Source organism: Haliotis rufescens, unplaced genomic scaffold (genome assembly GCF_023055435.1).
Source record: "Haliotis rufescens isolate VD_foot unplaced genomic scaffold, xgHalRufe1.0.p SCAF_4, whole genome shotgun sequence".
Lineage (NCBI taxonomy): Eukaryota > Metazoa > Mollusca > Gastropoda > Lepetellida > Haliotidae > Haliotis > Haliotis rufescens.
The window spans coordinates 14,473,631-14,496,305 of NW_025964112.1; the positions used below are offsets into that span (position 1 = coordinate 14,473,631).

General features: G+C 37.1%; 1 protein-coding gene across 2 annotated transcripts in view; it reads right to left on the reverse strand.

Moving 5' to 3' along the window:
* Nucleotides 1-22,162, reverse strand: part of LOC124140499 (nuclear hormone receptor E75-like) — a 37,368-nt gene extending 15,206 nt beyond the window's left edge. Inside the window, exons 1-2 of one of the 2 annotated variants that reach the window (XM_046508070.2) lie at nucleotides 21,835-22,162; nucleotides 3,498-3,566 (exon numbers count right to left, since the gene is read on the reverse strand). In XM_046508070.2, coding sequence (XP_046364026.1) covers nucleotides 3,498-3,552 — 55 coding nt within the window. In that variant the 5' untranslated portion in view covers nucleotides 3,553-3,566; nucleotides 21,835-22,162. Of the gene's footprint in view, nucleotides 1-3,497; nucleotides 3,567-14,285; nucleotides 14,480-21,834 lie in introns of those variants that run through there. The other variant, XM_046508071.2, reaches the window with a different exon arrangement.
* Nucleotides 22,163-22,675: the final 513 nt, after the last annotated feature.

Genomic DNA, 22,675 nt, shown 5'->3' on the forward strand with positions numbered 1-22,675 from the left:
AGTCCAGGCTGGTCAACAGAAGCAGCCATCAGAGCAGTGAATTGTATTAGTGCAGGCTGGTCAACAGAAGCAGCCATCAGAGCAGTGAATTTTATTAGTCCAGGCTGGTCAACAGAAGCAGCCATCAGAGCAGTGAATTGTGTTAGTCCAGGCTGGTCAACAGAAGCAGCCATCAGAGCAGTGAATTGTATTAGTGCAGGCTGGTCAACAGAAGCAGCCATCAGAGCAGTGAATTTTATTAGTCCAGGCTGGTCAACAGAAGCAACGTTCAACTTGATGAGTGTCGTTCAAAACATCAGTTTACAGAAGCAACTCTCAGATTCATGTCTTATATTTCAACTGCGGGTCTCACTGGAGGACATCAGCAACGCTTAATTTGATGGAAGTCATACATTTTGTGTGTTCATGCACAAACTATGTGGTGGATTAAACAACTGAAACACACTGCCTGTTCAACGTCGTTATACTTGTCAAAATAACTCAAATAAGACATAACACTATTTTCATAATTTATGTGTTTACAAAATGCCAAATATACGAGACTGTTTCATATTTCAAAATATCAATGTTTATGTTAATACCATAAACTGGTTGAATAGCGAACAGAATTACCAGTGGTTAGTTTGGGGCTGAGGAAGATGACTCTGACAAGTTGAAGTTATCAAAGTTGGTTTGTTATAGGCGAAAAGGTCGTTTGTTACACGTTAATCCTAGATATTAATTAACAGAAGTTGGTATCATAGAAAGTAAATAGTTCAGAATTCATGATCCTAAGGGAAGTGTTAACCATAGCAATACACCGACAAGAATACAATTTTAGCGGGTGCCTTAAGGCCATTTTCCACCGGCCCTTTTCACCCGTCCTGCTAAACAACAGGGGGTTTGTTGGACTTGCCCCTTACACATGCGGGCTTATGCTATATACATATGTAAGCGAGAGTGAAATTACACAATTAAATGGCAACCATACTGCGATACCATTTTGCTCTTTTGACCTTCACGGTGATAAGCTATTCACATCTGATATGGTAGGGCTTGTTTAGTTGACAGACTTGACAAGGATTTCATGGTCTTTTAATGTGTGCTTTCTGTTCAGGTGCACAAAGAGCCAGGGTCGTTATCACGCAATGCACTCGCAACACTTGTTGATGAAAATTAATATCCATATATTTTTAGTATAGCATCTAAAATGACATACGGGCGAAAACAAGTGCATTAATTTAGAAAGACCAAATGATGATAATAAAGCTGAACTCTTTAAGAAAATGTAATCACATACTTTAGTGAACATTATTTTGTGATGACCTTGGCCTTTGTCATATGACAACTACTTACTAGGTTATAAGGTGCCGAGGAGTTCTTTTTGAACTAAGTAAGATTTGTATTTCTTTAGGATTTCATGTCATCTATACCTTATGGTCCAGTGTTTTGAAACATTTGGCAGAATAGATTCTGAGAAAAGGTATTTTTGCAACATTGTCAACTGAACTGAATGACGACAATGCCGCACGTTGACCTAACTTAAATATATTAACGTCTGTGTCAATCTCACAAAACCTCAGCTACGGCCTTTGAGAATAAGATGGTTAAATTTTAAATGACATTTGATTCTTGGTTCTTTTAAACCTGAGCGAGCGGGATAATTTGTTACAAAGCCAATGCAAATTGAATGTGGAGACAATTTAAGACCTTGGTCAAAGTATTGTCAAGGTCAACTGTTAACCTATAAACTAACAACAGTGCCACAGCAATGTAGCGCATCTAGATATGTAATCACACAGCCTAAAATATATGTTGCTGCTAGCACTTATACTTAAATATTTTCTCCAGAGATAATGCAAACTAATTGACAAATATTAACTTATTCACATTCAATACTTTCTAATCTGCAGTAACTAACTGTATCTGAAGGTAACTCATGTCGTGTTAATTTATAACACTTCAAGCTTATAATAGACACAAGCATTATGCTGACTTGCACCCCAACAAAATCCACAACACAACCTCGTATCTACAGTCAAATTACTGTCTTGATAATGGTTAACCAAATAACTAGAAGACCGTCTGGACCTGATGGAAGCTTTCACTGAAACCTGTAGGGTTGCGACGGGTACTCGAGTACCCGATAACGGGTCGGGTAGCTTATGACTCGAGTCCAATTTTCTGGACTCGAGTACCCGTTCAGGGGAGATAACTCTAATCGCCTTTCGTAACTCGTAAGTCACTTCAAAATGGACGACAAAGCGGACAAACGTTCAAATGTTTTAGGTAAGCCATGCAGGCATTTAATAAAAAACATAATACCTTAGAATAGATCAATAGATGTTTGATGACCTTTTATTCGCAAAAGCATTACAAACAAGTGGGACAACATTGAACTACGGGTACTCGAGTCCGGTTCGGGTATTGTCTGCCGGGTACTCGAGTTCACTTTTCGTACCCGGTCGCAACCCTAGAAACCTGTATCACTTCATAATGTCATTGCACAGATCCCACACTGTACCACATCCATCTTTTTGCCAGTATAACCTTATAACACATTAACGTGCATAGTGTAATCACGTTATGCATTTGTTTGTTGTATTTCCAAGAGTAAGTGACCTACATTTAAAGTCCCATTGGCAATGTTTCAGTCATGTTGGATGTAATATGATAAAGACGCTTTCTTTGCCCACTTGAAAAAAATATAGTTATATAATGAAAGTTATGGTACATGTTCATTCGACTAAAACCTAACTGCATACTTCCTGTCAGTTTCAAGGTTGGACTATGAGATGATGTTGTATAGAACTACAGTAAACTACGGTTATAACGAACACGCTTATAACGAACTGACGGATATAACGAACTTACTTTTTTCGTCCCGACTATTTGCTGTAGTTATGCTGTGTATATGCTTATAACGAACTACGGTTATAACGAACTAAAATTAGTAGTCCCTTTGAGTTCGTTATAACCGTACTTTACTGTATAGCTAAAAGAAGGGGAATAATTACCTTTGAAGGTTGAGAGAAAATTATTAGTAAGCCCCTGACGCAAGATGAACTTTTCACCACTTGCTTGTTCACTCCTTTCCCAAAAGAAGCTTTGACCAATCTGTTTGCTCATATTCAATTACTAAACATACGCTTCCTGAAAACATAATTTAATCAACACCCCCGTGAGATTTCCGGTTTAGGGCTGGTCCCCATCAACCTATGATGGTCGTAAGGGGCGACTAAATGGATCGGGTGATTTCGTTAAAGCGTGTCACCATACCCCAAATGCGTTGTGCCGACAAAACAAGAAACATAATCATAGCGAATCTGGGATTTGTATCCTGGCACGCATAAGGGACGCAACTCTTGCCAGCGATTTGCGACATCCTAAACGAGCGGGCCACCCTCGCTCAATAGAATTGCTAAGGTTCAATAATGTCATACTCTGTATACAGGAAAAAATGAATTGATGAAGTGAGGACAATATAAATCAATAAAAATGTACGTTAAACAACTCACCGTGCTTTGTTGAACTGCGTTTTGCAACCATCTGTCTTGATACACTGATAACCATTCCGTCTGTATTATCTGAAATCATAACAAAAACATGATATTCATCATTTACATAATTGAAGTCATTCCAGATACCACGATATAATCAAAAAGTCTGTACAATGAAATTGAAAATCCAATCAAAATCGAAAGGCTTGAAATGAAACACCAGGGCAAAATTAAATAGGAAATTCGAAACCGAAAACTATTAACAATATAGGGTCAACCAATCACAAACATAAGGTATGGATATGATATGGTCATAGATAATATATATGACAAAGATGGTATAGTGAAACAGTTATATATATTCATATACTTTAATTTTCAACATAAAAAGTGGGATACTTTTCAAACACGTTCGTTAAACATTAAACAATTGTTAAACAAAAGAAACTAATGTACACTCGGCAACAACCGGAATATATTTATCTGACTTAATTGTCGTTATTCACATCACAGATTTGTTACTATTGAAGAAATATTTATATGCTATTTTCATTAGGTTTGTCAATTAAAATTAAGTTCAAATCGGTACATACAGCAAAATAAACAATGGACTAACATGTGATAAAAAACACATATGGAAGCATAATTAAAAATGGAAGATTGTCATGTTTCAATTTGTCAAAAGAAATTTGCATCCCAAATAAGACCACTAATTTGAATAAAGACAGAAAGCGGTGGGCGTTTAATTAGAAACAATGGACAAACATGTGACAAACACGTATAAAATCATCCTTTAACGTGGAAGACAGTCATATTTCAATTTGTCAAAAGAAGTTTTCATCCCAAATAAGACCACTTATTTGAGTGACGACAGACAGCGGTAGGCGTTTAATCGGTGTTACAGTATCAAAATAACAATGCTGAAATATTTTAAAATGTTATCCTATAATACATCAACTAAAATGTCTTTATTTAGCAAATATGCACCCATGCAAAAGGTAAAATCTTCAAAAGAAGTTTAGAGAAAATAATTTTAATTCATCAATATCCCCACCACTCTGAATAATAGAAACAAACGAAACAGGTCAAGAAAGTATTAACGGGGCATATGATCAACGGTCGGGTACCCGTTTCCAGTAATGTGTAAAGCTGAGACACTACAAGATGAATATTTATTTAATTCTAGATTCAAACACATCACGCAGTTAGCAATCACACATAATTAAACTTGTTAAGACTCAACAAGGAGTCCTTGTAGTTGATCGAAGTTCAAATAATTCGTAAATACACAAACTAACAAATCCCCAGTGCTCCATGCTTATCATGAGAGAGGGATGAGGATCGAGGTTGTGTACCATCGTACCAAACGGGGAAGGACGTTGCTACCATGCAATCAGCCACTAGGTTGTCTGAGCTAGACCCCCCAAAAGCATATAAAAGCATACCCCCATCTTGCGAGGAACAGGATAAAAGCATTTAAAATTAGGCATGGTTTTGCAATAGCCCATGAAAACGACCTCAGAGGAAAGATATGGTCAGGTTTAATTTTCTCTTTGCTAAAAGCTGTCCATTGTACTATATTAACACCATGTGTTTAGCAATCACTATAAAATGATGACAGCAGTTGCATAAAGATGAGCGTATCCTGCATGACAGATGGCATTCGTAATAAACACATGCAAAAACAAGTCAAGTGTTCACCTAAAATAACACATATGGTACAAGTTATTAATAGCGAAAAGCATCGGACATCATTTTTGTCACTGAAGCGTCAAACTTGAAAATGTCCTCCACATGTCTACCATAAGACCTTTTGAATGCTTTGCTGAGGCCTTGAATGTTATAACCTATTAAAACAACTTTTCAGCAAGAATCGTGAGACGTACTTTGAAATCTTCGTAGAAAGAGCATGCTCGATTGTACTTCTAAGGCTGCGAAGTGAATACACCAAACTACTTTCCACACCTTTCTTAATATCAACTCACCCAGTTACAACATCCGGGGGTGTCGTTAGTTGAGAATCAATAACATACTGAGCGACACAATTTTATTGAAAGGGTCATACAAAAAGGTGTGGATAACAGAACATGTCATTTTGCGTCAGGTGGTGGACATCGCATCTGTTTCATGACTGTGACCATACTGACAGTCACAATACTTTCTGGTGACTTGGCATTTATTTATTTTTAAAGAAAAACTACGAGCCTACATATTTTTGTAATAAAAACACCTTACAAACATGGATTTTTTGTGGCAGACAATTTCCTCTTTTTTTCACCAGTCTGAAGGATGATTATTTTTTCAAGTATTTTCTGGGACAATTTTTTTTTTTCGATAAACCCCAGGGAGCAGGGTTAAACCTACAGGCCATACAACATAGCTCCACGTGACAGTGGATAACTAGATTGGTTTCACACCCAAATATAGACCAAGTTCATGACACTTCGCGTGGCGGACTAGTTACAAACCAAGTTCACCTGTCACACGCACAGACATCTGGCTTGTTGTCAAGGAAACGTTACTGATGTTTCCTTTCCAAACCAACATGGCGGGAGAGTTGACAATGTGTTTTTAACAAATAGACAGACTTTTGCAGCTCTAATCTTGGTATATGCATTAAGACGAAAATCATCTGACGAAAATGAGCAATCTGATTGGTGGTTTACTTGCAGAAAATTTGCGGACACGCGGTCAACGAAAGTTGAAAGCTCCTTCTGGGTGCAGATGTGTCGGCCTGGAATAGAGCCGGTCTGTATTCCTCGCCGACAGTTGCTATGAGGTAAAACTAAATTCGTAAAGGATGACACACAAGGCACTTTATGTTGCAGATATAGGTTGACCGATAGAAATTGCCTCGTGTCTCATGGGCTTGACATAGGCAAAATATGCAAACTAATGTGTCATTTCGGATGTTCTCCATATTAACCTCGCCAAAGGAAGGGGTAGGGTCAAGATGCTTATGCAACGTTGTAAAGTATATGGTATATTTGGTCTTGTGCGGCCATCTTCCGGTTGTAAGAGAGTTAACTGACTATAAAAGTACAGTTTTCGACCTTGCCGAACTTGGCTGGACTAACGAATTTCTGTGCATAGTCCAGTCAAAATCGCGTAATAAAATCGACATCCTGTTCGTAAACTGCCATAGAAATTTCGGTCGAGTGCAGGATTTGCAAAGCATGTGCACCGTCAAATGGCCATCGTCATAATCAAAGTGCTCAAATAATTTGATGCACTTTGCGAGGAAAGACCCGTGTTGTAACTATATATAGATCTTGATTATCGATCATCGATCGTCTTGACTGGGCGCAACCATTTTGTTTGAAGCAATTGCAAGGTGGAATTGCAAGGTGGAATCTGATTGGTCAATAGGAGGAACAAGAAAGGACATAACTCGTAATAGCCACTGATGGCGCCACGAAATTCCAACCAAGTTAACTCCCTTGCCTCGGAAAGATGAAATATCAGTTGTTAGGGTAATACAAGGTAGAGTACGATTCATTATAGTGCATAACCGTAGGAGTATTTACTGTCCACTGTAGGTGTGTTTATTGTACATTGTAGGGTTATGTACGGTATCCAGCAATATCACAACGGAATGCACAATGCAGGAGCTGCGCACACAGTACCTACGTGGGTTCCAGTCATAATAAACAAAGGAAAAAAACCTCATCGCTGTTGGTTGATGAAAAATAATTGAGTGGAGTATCCCGCCGTTGTAAACCGCGACCTGTCAGCTTCAAGTGGCAGGAAAGCCCGAAGTGAAGCAGGTCTTAGATGTTTAACTCTTTGTTGAAATCCACTGGCGCTGGTATGGTGCTGTCAAACCTCGAAAAAAAATAATCAGGCCGAATCTTGAATTTGAATCTATGATCATAGGTTTCTGGCACGCCTAAGGGACGCAACTCTGCACAGTTACTATATTTTGAAAAACATTCATAGATGTCAACCGTTACAGGCGACGGTTTCCTTCATCATATTTTAGGGCACAGGTGACCCAGTCGTCTAGGGCGCCGCAATTCGCTGTGCAGAGTTGCCTCTCTTGGGCATGCCAGAAACCTATGCTTGTGGGTTCGAATCCCGGTTAGCACGGATTATGTTTCCAGGTTTGTCAGCCCGTATCCGACATAAGCGTTCTCGTCGATTTCGCCAAAGTGGTAAACGTCAAATAGCTGCATTACTTCGGGTTTCCTCCAACATCAAGCTGACACGCCGTGATATAACTGGAATACTGTTAAAAGCGGCGTTAAACCCAACACACTCACTCATTCACTCACTTCATCATCTATGATTACATAACATTAATGACTGACAGTAGACATGTTATAGTTCGACATGATCACACATGTAGTGAGGTTCATCATCACGCTTTGATATATGACTTTGAAAAGTGCGCAATAAAGACATGTTGTACCCGGACATATATATAGATCAATATAGAACAAGGTTTTGTTTGTTTGTTGTTTAACGCCACACTCAGCAGTATTCCAGCTATATGACGGCGGTCTGTAAATAATCGAGTCTGGACCAGACAATCAAGTGATTGACATCATGAGTATCGATCCACGCAATTGGGATACGATGTCATGTATCAACCAAGTCAGCGAGTCTGACCACCCGATCCCGTTTGTCGCCTCTTACGACAAGCATAGTCGCCTTTTACGGCAAGCATGGGTTCTGAAGACCTGTTCTATTCTATTGAAATCACCGAAAATTTTGACAATGATCAGCCATGTTAAAATTGCTTAACAACTTTCCTTTTTTACACTTGCAAAATTAGTGAAACAAGCAGATATTTCTAAATTGATGAGAAAATCTAACGATGAGCAGACATCCGCGGACCAGGTGAATTTTGTTTGTCACAGTCTGAACCATTTTTACGTCACCTTCGGCAAAACACCATTTTCGACCATCCAGTGTGTTAAAATCTCCATCTCTTGATTGGTCGGTTAATTGTAGCGTCGTGTAATTCTAATCGGGCTCAAAACGAAGCTCACGTAGCGAACGAGTAATTTTTATAATAGAATCGAGCTATCATACCCTGGATTATCGAGGATGATCAGATACTTGCTCATTTTCTAATATAGGTCAGAAACTCCCTGATAATATCTTTCAGCCCTTTTAGACGCATTTTAGTTGTTTTTTTTGTTGTTTAACACTGCACTCAACAGTATTTCAGATGTATGACAGCGATCTGTAAATAATCGAATCTTGACCAGACAGTCCAGTTATTGACACGAGCATAGAACTACGCAGTTGGAATAAGATGACATGCATTAACCAAGTCAGCGATCGCGAGTCCTAAATAACCTATATGTTCTAAGTTTGTGAGACCAGTATCGTTCCACAGTTGATTATGCCAATTTTCACGATCTATAATTTTAAGGTTATCCTTAATAAAACAATTGGATATATTGATTTTTCAAAATTAAATTGCAACTGTATATTATTAAAAAAATTCCAGAACAGTATTATCCCAAGATTCTTGAAATTTTAAGGACCATTTTTTTCAATAAATGATTATCTACAAGGCGCAGATAAATGTATTTTTTTCAAAAGAGAAAAACGGCATTTGTTTTGTTTTGTAAAAGACGATATTCAACCCATTTCCCCACTAGAAACAAGATTTGGCGTTTTATTACCTACACCCAAGGAGAAACCAGCGGCTCTATTTGAATGACATTAATAGCTGAGGCGTAACATATGATAGGCTGTACGAAGCCATTGCAAAGAGTATTAAATTCTTCGTAAGACATTCCTCCAATTGATATAAATTTATTAATTATAACGCCTAATGCACTACCAGCTGATTTTATTGCAATTTTGTTTAGCTGTAAAATTTAAATTTAAATGTTCCTGGAAGTATATGCCTAGATATTTAAAAGCCATGGTAATTACTATAACGTTAGTTCAACAAGAAAACGGACGGCAAAAGATAGTGGACGATTTTTGTCTTTATGATATTTATCATTAACCTCCATTGGTTACACCAATTATGTACAAAACTGAGCATCAATTGCAGAAACCTTTCATAAGGGGCAATAAGGGCGAGGTCGTCGGCTGCATACAGTAGGCAACTCACAATAGTGTCATCGATATCTACTCCGCAGCTTAACTTGTTAAAACTGAAAATAATCACGGAGATAAAACACATCCTTGTTTACCACACTATAGACAGAATAGTTATCAGTAAAATGGCCATTTATGGATCCACTTGACGAATTGCTCTCATATAACTGCAACCTAACAGCTAAATAAAATCTACAATTTATACCCACTAGTAGTAATTTAAACCAGAGATAGTTTCTATTGTCTCTATCGAAGGCCTTTCGAAAGTCAATACAAAATAAGTTTCACTTGGTAGATTTACGATTACTTATTATAGAATATAAGTATAAATTTGATCCAAGGTGCTTCGGTTTTTCCGAAATCTATTTTGTTCCTGGGCTAAAACACTGTTGTCGTCAAGTCATTTAATCAAACCAAACTTTAATATATCAGAACATATTTTGAAATGGACAATATCGTGATTGGACGGTAGCTTAAAGGTTTTTTTGGAGTCAGTATCTGGTTTCTTTATTGGGAAAATTACCCCTTGTTGCAAGATATAGGGGATGTGTCATTGTGGAAACAAAACGTAAAAGTCTTTAGTAAAAATTCAACAAAAAATGATTTTTTCAGAGCTTATCATGTGATACCAAGTGTCTCTTGCAGACGAAGTAGGAATATCAATTACACATTCAGTGACTGTACGTAAATGATCCTCGTCGAACATGCCTTCATTATTATATAAAAAGTTTTCCCATTTTTTTTTAGAACAACGTTCGTTTTGGGTACAGATGCATCATCTTATATTACCTCCCACGGGACGTTACCCTGTCTTTCATCTACAATATCCAATTACCAATATACTTCCAATAGTCACGAGAATTAAGTTGGTTATATTTATCTCATTAACGCTGTTGTTCCTGTTTCCAATAAGAACGCTTATTCTTACGCAACAATTTATCAAATAATTATCTTTGATGCATGTTAAAGACTTTTTTCTTAAAGGGATGTGCATAGATGATGCATCAACTTAAAGAGAAAACTGCATGACAACACAATTATAATGGGTGTGTCATGGAATACGTCAACGGTGCGTCACACGTTTTGAAATTAGTTTAATGGTTCTGCGATTATCAAGCTTGTTCTCATTACTAGAAACATGATGTTTTCTTTCTTACATGTGCAAGCTTTGGACAACAAGTCTGTATTAATGTTATATCGATTTGGGTCAAAGTCTTGTTCGCGTACATGTTAAATACGCGCTTCTTAAACAAACACTCTACATCTGGGTTTTTGCAAAATACCGAAATTCGTCCAACTGATAAATTTAGCAACAAATTCTAAAACGTGTGCCCTTTCTAAATAACGCGTACATTGTGAGCTCATGTGGGTCCTATTCAAACCGTGTCCGTCAAAATATAGAATTATTAGTCAAAATGGTCAATACCTAGCAGGTATTTATATCCGCATCACATTAAATGTGGCCAACAAAAGCATAACTATCGCCACAAAACAAACTGTTTTGTGAATTAATAATAAACTTCAACAATCTCGATCGTTACATCCACGATGGGATGAAACGCACACGAACATGGCAACAGCTGTAATTCCATATGCATCGTGATCCCGTAATACTATTACATGTACTGTTGTATGTAACCTAATTTTCTATTTACATAAATGTATAAATCTTAGTAAGCAACATCTCAAATGTATAGTGTTTGTAAATGTATATATTTTAAATTGATCAGCGCGCTAACGCGTACTTGCAATTAGCACTGAATGCGCGAAAGAGTGGTTAACTGATCACATGATGAATGAAGCCTCTACTGTTTGAATATACCCACTCTCTTTACAGCGCATATGCTAAAATAAATTCAGCAGGCAGGCTGAGAAGTGTGAAACAAACAACAACTTATATTAATTTCTTAAAGCTTTCGGTCATTTATTAAAACTTGGCCGACTCAATTGCTAATAATAGTGCAAAACATTTACAATTAAATATCATTTAAAAATATTAATGCAATAAGTATTAAATAATGATATGACAGGTATGCTGTGTTACGTGTTAATATAAAAATCCATCTTACTCATGAACAATCATTCTATTTTAGTCATTCAGGGTTTTGTATTTGTATGTTGTAAGATCAGTCCACTTCGGGATAAAGGGAACAGGGTGGGGATTTGCTACCCACTGGACCATTAACATTGTTGTTTAGACTGTAGTGATTTTGTCATGTAGTTATTTGGGGAGGATACCGCCACACCCTCAGTAATTACAAGTCGTATTGGTAATCTACATTTGAAACCTCTAAATCTAATTACAGTCTAATCATCTAAATGTTCTATTTGATATACAAGTATTGTTTATTTATTTTCAAACTAAAACTTTTGTAAACGGACCATAGATAATTATATGTGTATACTGATATACATGTGTCAAAGTATATTGATATATATTGTTCGCTTTTAAAGAAATCCATTCACATATTGAATGATAAATAGAGAAATATTACATTCGCTGTCGTTAGATAACATTTTTGACGAAATGTGTGGATTTTTTATCATGTATAGTATCTTGCCGAGAGAAAACCAGTTCAAAGTCCATAGAAACTTCATTAGTTTCGTCAAAATGGTATCTAACGAGGCTGAGTTTGGTATTTTATTTATTACACATGATGAATATGTAAGTCACATTTAATTGTAATAAATAACATGTTTGGTTCGTTAAACAGGCTATATCAAAGCATGTACCATATTGATATATGAATATTGTGGACTTTGCTATGCATACGCATTAACAAAGTGTTCCTGCTATTGTGTTTTCAAAGATGACAGCAGCAATGCTCTTGAAATCATAATCTAAGAATCTTCAACAAATGATATTCAAGTGCATAGTTAGTCCACAGAACAACTGTAAGAACACTCGCATCGCCGGTATTATCGCTATGAAATCAACATTGCTCCGTTTCTTTATCTATCACATGAAATTACATCCTGTCCCTACCATTTTGATAAAGGCAAATCAGGAAATCAGAAAATCCCCAAAGGAGTTCACGTTACCTGCACGACCCTATACTTGTTAATTAAAAACAATCAACTCTGCGGGGATGCTGTGAATCCTTCAGAATAGGATATGACATTCGTGATCAACACAATGCGCTTAAAAAATATCAGGCACCGTTCCAAGGAGTTTTGGAATGATTCGTGTCGAGGCTGTTCATTTTGAGTGATCTGATCTCGAAGTCGAGTACGTTCACTCACATACTTTCTGAAACAGTGCCACACCATATGCTTCGAAGAGATGATACAACCGCAGTATCCAGCGTCGTATGTCTGATGACGTTCCAAATAATTCAAACTGACTAAATTTAGCCACTCTGAACTTTATGCATTAAATGAAATTGAAAGTAGAAAGCAGTCGTGTGCATCACACTCACAGATCAATCTGTATGTAGTCTGTTTGTATGTGGGACTCCATGGGGGATCTCATAGCGCTTGTTTGGTTCAATAAAGTATTATTTACACAAAAAAATCTCTTTATTTTTCATGAAAGAAAAGAAAAGTTTCAACGTGACCTTTCATGTGTGACCTTGACATCCAATCAAAACCATTAAAACGAGGCAAACCATGTACGACACACGTGTGATGCACGGATTTAGTGTTTCACAAAGTGTCTTTCAACTAGTAGGTCATATCACCTTATAGGTGCTAGTTTGTTCTGTCAGAGCAACTTCGTAATAACAATAAGCAAGAAAACAAAAAAGTTCAATATACAGATAGCTTTGTTGCTTAATGAGGAATGTCAGAAATATCATATATTTTCAGTGATATGCGTTTCAGAGGGTATACCTGACCAAAGCGTGACCAATAAGACAGATCTAGAGTATATGCACACATATGTATAGACATGAGCATATTCAGACGTTTATCAAGCAAACAATTGTGAATATGGAAAACCCAGCGTAAATTGATGTTCAAAGACGGTTACGAACTGTGACAATACATTAGGCGTCTCATGGTAAGAATACACATGAATATCAAAAAACATAAATACACCAAAAGCTATCATGTGTAAAAGCCGAAACAAATATAAATGAGTAATTTATGTGTTGTCATAGCGTATAAAAATGGCTCCCGGGGAACGGTATCAAACACATCATCTCGACTGCAAACCAGGGAATCGGTCAGGTTTAAACACAGTGTTACTTTCCGTGACTTTGTCAAATGATGTGAAGATCAAGATTATGGGTGCATTAATGTCGACAAACAAAAATATGCCGAGCGACTCTGAAAGGAATTATGCATCAGGTGTCTGGAAAACAGGAAAATAGCATTTTAATTCACGAGGCAGAACACATGTCGCCTCTATTCAACGATTCACTATGTCCACAATGACAATGCTCCCAAGGACAACGCGTGAAGAAAATGAAGAATCAAAAACGTCTGTCAATAAAACAATGCACATCCATTCAGCAAAACATGAACAGTTCTTATAGTCAATTTGTCTCAAAGAGACAAAAGCACATAAGCATGGACAGAGTCCATATGTCGATGATGTCTCTCAACAAGAAGTATGTCGTCACACTTCTGCACAGTTACAGATCAATGTTGATATTTCTCAAATGAGCACTAATTAAGTCAACATGCTCCACACTTTCGGTTGTTTAAACAGCTATAAAACAAACAAATGGGCATTATAGTGACGACAAGACATAATGTATGATATTTAAACAGAAGATCACAAACGCAACATTGTACCTTACGGCATAACTGCCTTCTTTAGTCGTAGTCTAGTTTGACTTGATCACTGTTTTCCTTCAACGAAGCGTTAACGTCATCTGCTCTGCGTTTACCCTGTGTACATAACGAGCGTAAGATACACACCCATCAATGTACAGACAGATGGAGGATTGCGCGACACGCACGCGTTGCTGAAGTTTGCATACATTAGAGGTACGAGGCGGGAAGGGGCGGGCCTAAAAGTATCACCTTGACAACGGAATGTGAGGCGCCTTTTAAACTACTCTTGCGTGATATCATTCATGTTCATACGTGTAGACAATCTGTTGCATACATATAAAATGGATCTTCTGAAACATATCCTTGTTTACGACCTTTGATTTTTGACACACACACACACACACACACACACACTCAGAGCTCCAGATAAGCTGCATATTTGCATCAAATACCCCCCCCAAATTTTTTTTTACAAATTTATAAAATAAATGAATAAAAAATATAAAAATTCAAAACCCAATTTCTTTCAATTAACGTGCGTACAGAAACGCATGCATTAAATGAAAAACTCAAATGTATAAAAACAGCATGCGTAAATACCCAATGAAGCTTTTTCAGCATGCGTACCACGGAGCTAATTTCCGAAACACAATTACGAGCTAATTTACTTTCCAAGTCAAACCTATACGTAGAACCGTTATATACATCTAATATATTGTTTTATATTATTTGAAATCCCAAAATGTGTACTCAGTTTGGGAACCAATAGAGTGATGAGTAGAAACATACATTTCCAAACTTGTGCCCAATCCCAAAATTGACTTTAGTTTTGGCTTATGTTACTTTCCCGCCCACCCTAACCTAACCCATACCCCACCCTCACCCAACACACATCCTCACCCTTGTTCTCAGCCATTGTTAATGAAATTCACGATGTGTAACAATCAAGAAATAAATCGTGATATTCTAGCTGAATGACATCAATATAATAGATGAAGTTACATGGTACATATCATATAGAAGTTCGTTTGTCAAGGCTATATCGCATTTTGCATTTATTAGTTATGAACTCTATTACATATCGTGTTTATTGATCAGGCTTCGAATAATACATAAAATGCACACGCATAAACAATCAAATGTTTCGTATGCCATTGACTTTTACATAAATATTTTGTAATTACTATGGTTACGCTACTGGTGAATCCCATTTATGAATCTGAAAAATGTTCACAATACTACCACAATAAAGGTAACCATTTAAAAAAATAACATTACAATGTTTGCTCGTGTAAATTGTCAGATTTTGCGAAAAACTTTTAATACAAATGTTCAATGTACTGCTGATGTGTGCATAAAGGAGTGTCAAATGTCACGTCTGTAGGCACCGTGCTACTTAGGTCTCCCAACATTTCAGCGATGGCCATATTTAAGAATCCAGGGAGAAATTCCACCCCGATCTGACCCTGTTCTTCAATCAATTATGGAACTTATTTCTAAACATGTCCGAAATAACATTGTTATTTTCACTAGTGATCAATGCAACAAAAAAAACATTCTGGTCTTCAACATTACGTCTTCCAAATGCCAATAAAACATTCAAGTCTTCATTAATACGTCTTTAACATGCCAATAAAACAGTCTGGTCTTCAATTTACGTCCTAGGAAAATAACATGAAGTCATTGTGCAATTGGGTGTCGTTACCATGGTGGATTGGGAGAAAAGTTGGTGAAACATTTTCCAACGTTTCATAACGACCAACGTTTGGATTAATACAACATGTAACCAACCATGTCACATAAACTAAAGCCTGCATAGTACACTGTGCTCTTAAGCATTCTCATTATCACTTCATTAGGGAGCGTGGCATGACGCTCACATCATACATAGCTACACATATATACAGGGGAAACGACACAAGGTTACAAATGAACACAAAATCAACTTTTAACCATAAATGTCTATTGGTGGGTTATATAGTGTGTAACTTGCTTTGAGCAATAAGAATGACATGCATCATTCAAACGGAAGAAATGTGATATTAGAAACGGTATAAGGTACATGTATAGAAGCAGATCGTCATGTTCCACGTAGAAGAATCGGCTTACCTTACTATGTGCCACCAGATATTTTATTAGTTTGTGGGTGTCAAGGTTTCATTGAATTTTACATTTGTTTAGATAATAGCAGGTGTTGTTGTAATCTGATCTGATGAAGTCGCTATATAACAATGTGAATTGACAATACTACGACAACGTTTGCATTGTAATAACTGAACACCCCCTTGTCAAGCTGACGCCATTATACACACAGAGAGAGAGAGAGAGGGAGGGGGGGGGGGGGGGGGGGGGAGGGGAGAGAGAGAGAAAGAAAGAGAGAGAGAATCGGGGTTATTCAGTTGAGACTGATCTACTTCATTACATGGGCTCACGAACATGTCACGCCATTTAGGGTTCAGAGATGTTGCATGCCTAATGTAAACATGCAGTTCAAAAGGGTTATCAAGAGCAAGCAACGAATGTAAAGAAACTTAAATAAAGAAACTTGATCTTTATAAATCCTTACATCAAATGTCAATCGTCTTTGCATTGATACATATGGGCATATTATCGGAATGTTTAACTTTCTTTTCCATTAAACATATCATGTGATATAAAAAAACAACACGCTTAATGATGATTTAGCATTTCAGTTTGTTCAAATACATTTTAAAATGCCACTTTTTATTATTGACTGGTATAAAATGAATTAATTTTGTTATTGATGCCACGCAGTTCGTAAATATACCTACCACACGACTGCATTATTGGAAAAATGTTTTAAAATATGCTTTTCTTAAATTACCGTACAAAATGTTTGCCTTGCCGACGATAAATTTTATTTTTCTACCTAAAGAAGATCTTCATTGCAGATAACTACAAGCTTGGGGCGTCTTTCATCATTGTTAATTCCAATGACTAAGAAAGCAAAATTATCATTTCTGGATATATAATTAAAATAGATTGACAAAAAGTAACATTTGTCATTAGCACCTCGTATAATCACTCAGTTGTTATACAATAGGATATGTGGCATGCTGGACATCCTCACTGATAATATATATGTGTAATGTAGGCATAAGACATTTAGGCAGTAAGTAGGCATTACTATGGGCACCAACTGATCTGTTTCTTTATGCACAGGAATCAGAATTTCGGTTCGGATCAGCATTGGTTAAATCAAAACAAGAGAATATCGACAAGAACTTAAGCTTCTGGTATGTCGAAGATATGATATCGTTTGATAAAGGTCAAATTGTCAATTCCCTTCTATTGTTTACCCGCGCGGAGTAGTAATAAAGGGGAAACCGCCTCATTTGGTTCAGTTTTAGATTCAAGTGACAAAATACTGTCCACGTAACGACAAGAGGTTTGACTCCAACTCTCTAATGATCACGTTGTAAAACTACAGCACGTGAGCAGCTCCAGTCTTTGGTGTCTACATTTCACAAGGCTGGAGGTACTATAGAGTTTTGTGTTCTCTACGAAGATTTCTAAGAGCGTTATGTGATCAAGATTACAACATCAGGCAACAGTAAGCTTTCAAACAGTTTTATGGTATACAGGTGGAAGATATTTTCAAATTTGACGCTTCAGTGTTTGTTTGTTTGTTTGTTGTTTAACGCCGCACTCAGCAATATTCCAGGTATATGTCGGCGGTCTGTAAATAATCGAGTCTGGACCAGACAATCCAGGGATTGACAACATGAGCATCGAGCCACGCATTTGGGATACGATGACATGCATCAACCAAGTCAGCGAGCATGAGCACCCGATCCTATTAGTCGCCTCTTACGACAAGCATGGGTTATTGAAGACCTATTCTACCCCGGATCTTCACGGGTCGACGCTTCAGTGACCAAAATGATGTCAGTTCAATTGCCTATTTTGATTATTGTTCCCAGATTTTTCAGGTGAACAATTGGCTTGACTTTGCATGTGTTTGCGACGGGTGAAACACACACCTTTTCGCGAACACCTGTATCATCACTATTTGAAAGTGATTCATAAACACATGCTTATGATATAGTCGGAATCGTACAGTGCAATCTTCTTTAAGCAGAGATTTCTTATGATTATGGAAAGGTTTCTGTCGCTTTTATTCACAAAAACATAAGGATTTGTATAATATTAACCCTACCACGTCTGAAGCTACCAAGGTTAACAAATGGCTACATGTCTACTTTTAGAAAAATGCGTGTTTCTTATTTTAACCCATCCAAATTTAGGGTAGATGGGCCGGCTGTTTTTGTTTGTTTGTTTGTTTTTTTATAGTTTTTTTTAATTTGTTTTTTTGGGGGGGGTTGTGGTGGTGTTTGCTTTGTTTTGGTGTGTGTTTGTTTTTGTTTTTTTGTTGATGTTATAATTATTTTGGGGGGTGGGTGGTGTTACTTTGTATTCTTCGCTAAATGTTTGTAAATTTGTGCTTTCATATGTCGATCATGACTGACATGTCATGCGCAGTGAAGCGCACCAGAGGTGTGAAATCCGGACAATACCGAGATGGTTTTGAAAGCTCTTTTTTGTGAAACTCGAGACAAACGAAACAAAGTTAGGGGTCGATGGCACCCGATTTGGCCTGGTCGGTAAACACGCATATCGTCTTCTTGCCAAAATGTACATTAAAACTGCCTCTGGAGTCAACCTGTGCGAATTGTCCATTCAATATCTGACACGCTACATATGCCAAACTTGAAGTCAACAGAGCCCAAGTTTGGAGATAAATTTGTTATCTCGAATTCGAGGTAAGCGCTCTAATATATATGTACGTATATAGTGACGTGATTTGTGTGTGTTAGTGTGTGTTAGTGTGTGTGTGTGTGTGTGTGTGCGTGCGTGCGTGCGTGCGTGCGTGCGTGCGTGCGTGTTTTGTTTTTTTCAAGTAAAGATGTACAGATAGGCATGTTCATTGATATTCTCCTGAGAAGATAGCATCAATATTGTTTCAGCAGGTGCTATTGTAAATGTCACGATATTTGTTTGTGTAATTACTAATTTTTCATAGTAATTTGTACAACATTTCACCCCCTTTGATATATGTTGTTCGAGTTAGTTTTGAGTTTTCATATATTGAGAAATGTGTCTAAATCTGTGTTCATAACAAATCCAGAATCGTCTTTATGCAAGGTGGAGTTAGTTCGACGTGTACATATTCCCCACAGGCAGCGATAAGTTTAACTACGAAAGATTCGTTTATTTCTTCAGTCCAGCAAACGTCATGTTTGTTATTTACGATATATAAACCTCTTTCACGTCATAAATAAATAAAACATTGATAGATCACGCCCCATGTTATATATCTTACTCATATCGGTCATTCCTTCTGTTGCTATATCTATTCAATATAATATTAGTAATGCTGGCAATAGATATACATTTGTAAAGAATACGGTTCACTTTCGTATATGCGTATACATGGAAAGCACACTTGGATATACGTGGACATCCCAGATCACGCCAAAGCGGTATATATCAAGCCGGAAACTAACAGAAGAAGGTTATTTCATTACGGTGTCACACAATGTACATACGTATAGGATAGTACCAAACATTCATCAATGCACATTGTCCGGCCCAAAATGACCTACGAAATACCAGAATACAAATATATTTATGATAAAAGCACGTTAGTGATAAAATATGTAATACAATCATCTGAAATTTGAAAAAAATATTATATTGCGCAGTGAATTATCAGTGATTAAACATTTAAGTAGCAGCAGCGTAGAGGGGAGAATTAAGCAGATCATTCTGCATCATTGGTATGGTCTGTCTATTGGTGACATATTAGAGAATAACGGGTCAAGTTGAGAGGCATGTGCCCATAATGAACATCTTATGTCAGAATAGAATGGACATTTAGTTCAAAAGTGGACTTCATTTTCCACTTGTTGGTGGTCACACTATTTGCAAATACGATGAAGTAAGTGAGTTTTTGGATGTGAAGAGCGACCACGTTCTATTTCTAGAGGGAGCGTGCCGCATTTCAGCTTTGAAAGAATACTACCATGATACATATTATTAACATATAGGAACCCCACTTGGATTAAACCATTGTATATAACACGTTCGGTTATTGCGGTTTCGAATATTGCAAGCCGATCAATTAGACATATGTGTTGTTACATGGCCATAAGCGATAATAATTAAGTTCTTCCTAAGTATTACTTAATGGGGTTTGACAAACCTATACACATTATACCTATGTAACTGTTAATAAAATAAAATCCAATGTTAGGCCGTTGCACATCTTCCTGCTCTGTGTGTGAGCGTGCGTGCGTGTGTGTGTTACTGTTTGTGTGTGTGTTAGTGTTAGTGTTAGTGTGTGTGTGTGTGTGTGTGTGTGTGTGTGTGTGTGTGTGTGTGTGTTGTATAGATCAGTATCAATACATTTAGAGGACATACATTCTAACATGGCAAGAAGTAAAAGACTTACGCACTTTCAGTCATTCTTCTTTCTCCGCCTGATTTCAAAATAATAGTATGTTGGGACTCCAGGTTGTCAGACCAGTTTCAATACTCAATAGTGAACGTCATAAGAGTCACACAGCGTCCGATCGTGCGATCGCTTTCCTAAAGACCTCTTAGAGTCATTCCACAGTAAGTTACACAAATTAGTTTTTAAATAAAAAACTATTTGAAATTATTTATACAGCATCTAATTTTAAGTAACGTGTTACAATGTAATTTGTTTGTGAGATATATACACCTACGTGTTTTGTTGTGCGTCAACCAGAAAAAGAGCATATTAGGTACATGTGGGCGTATTAACATAATTTATAATTGAATTCTCCATTTGTGAGATTACAATTCAGTTCTTTCAAACACCGTCATGTAGATGTAATTTATAGACTTAACAGAATTGACCACTAGCTTGAACTAAAAACATGGAGACATACGAACATACAAGTATATCCACATAAGAAATTACCAATAAAATAAAAGATGCATTACCTTCGTTTCTGATATTCCAAATAGGAGTGTAGATTAAGAAAACTAACAATATCTTTAATTAATATCATGAGTGATTATGGCTCCGCTTTTCTGTTGAGTCACAACCATGGGGGTATATTTGAGGATAAAACAAAACAGGAATTAAATAATATTTAAGTTTGCGACTGTACTTCATTAAATATTGGTTTCGTGTATGGGGTTTGGAGAACTAATATGCCGAGGACGATGCCGATATTTTTAATAAAATATTCCTATATGTCACATATGTTTATTGCATATTATGTGAACACCCGAACTTTAATATCCTCACATGTTTACATACGTACGCATCGTTGAAGTGGACACGTACAAATCATGGTACCAGATTTATAAATAATTCTCAAACATTATGACAGAGAAACAACGTTCTTCATACTGACACATATGTATGTAAGAAATAGATATATTTTGTTTACTAACACAGGTATTAAAAATATACAAAATCAGTCGGACAAGCAGGAATGTTAACATAGGCTCAAACAAGACATGCAGACACTTGAATACCCTGTACACGATACACAATCAATGTACTCACCGTTTCAGTAGGTTGTCTTGATCTAAGTAAAGTTGGATTGTTGTAGTCTTGGGTAACCCGAATCTTCTGTGGCAGTTGAAAAAATAATCTTCAAACTATCTCAAAGACCGTTGTTCAAATAGAGTGCCGGTACTATCGTTAAATTTATATTAAATAATTGAATGGAAGTGGTTCTGACTTGATCTGCCCATGACAAAATTTTGATACGCGAAAGACAGAATATCAACGTGAAAATAGTTGGCGTTGTAGAGACGTGACCGATCAGAACTCCCAGTCATATGTATATAAATATCACAGCCGCCGGATCGGTTGAGAATCAGCGTAAACACGAGCACCGAAAGGAGACTACGCTCATATCCGATCAATAAAACTAAACCTTTTTCGATCAAAACTGCACATGTTAGCGTAATGGTTTTGATAAAGATGTATATAGTTGATACACAGACACTATTCGGCCCCTGGTTCTATTATGTCGAAAACGTTTGGTCGGATTTAAGATCACTTCTCCCTTAGAAACCGGTTCGTCCTCGCATGACCTCAGAATCATTAACTATGTCGGCTAAGTGCACAAGGGTGCTCGACGAGTAAATCGGCATATTTGGATTAATTACTCATTTTGAGGGGGTGAAATGCAGCTTGCGTGGTTGAAATGAATAAAGCAGTGGGTGAATAGGAGCAGAGATCGTGTAAGAGGGATATATCACCGTGAACAGGAATATATCTGTTTTTAGGTCAAACTAACCTTAGAGGCTGAACTAGATTTCTGACCTCCAAGGGCACAGGGAAGTAGGCAAATGCCCCATTTCATATACCTCGGTCACAAGCTTTTACACTGATAAAT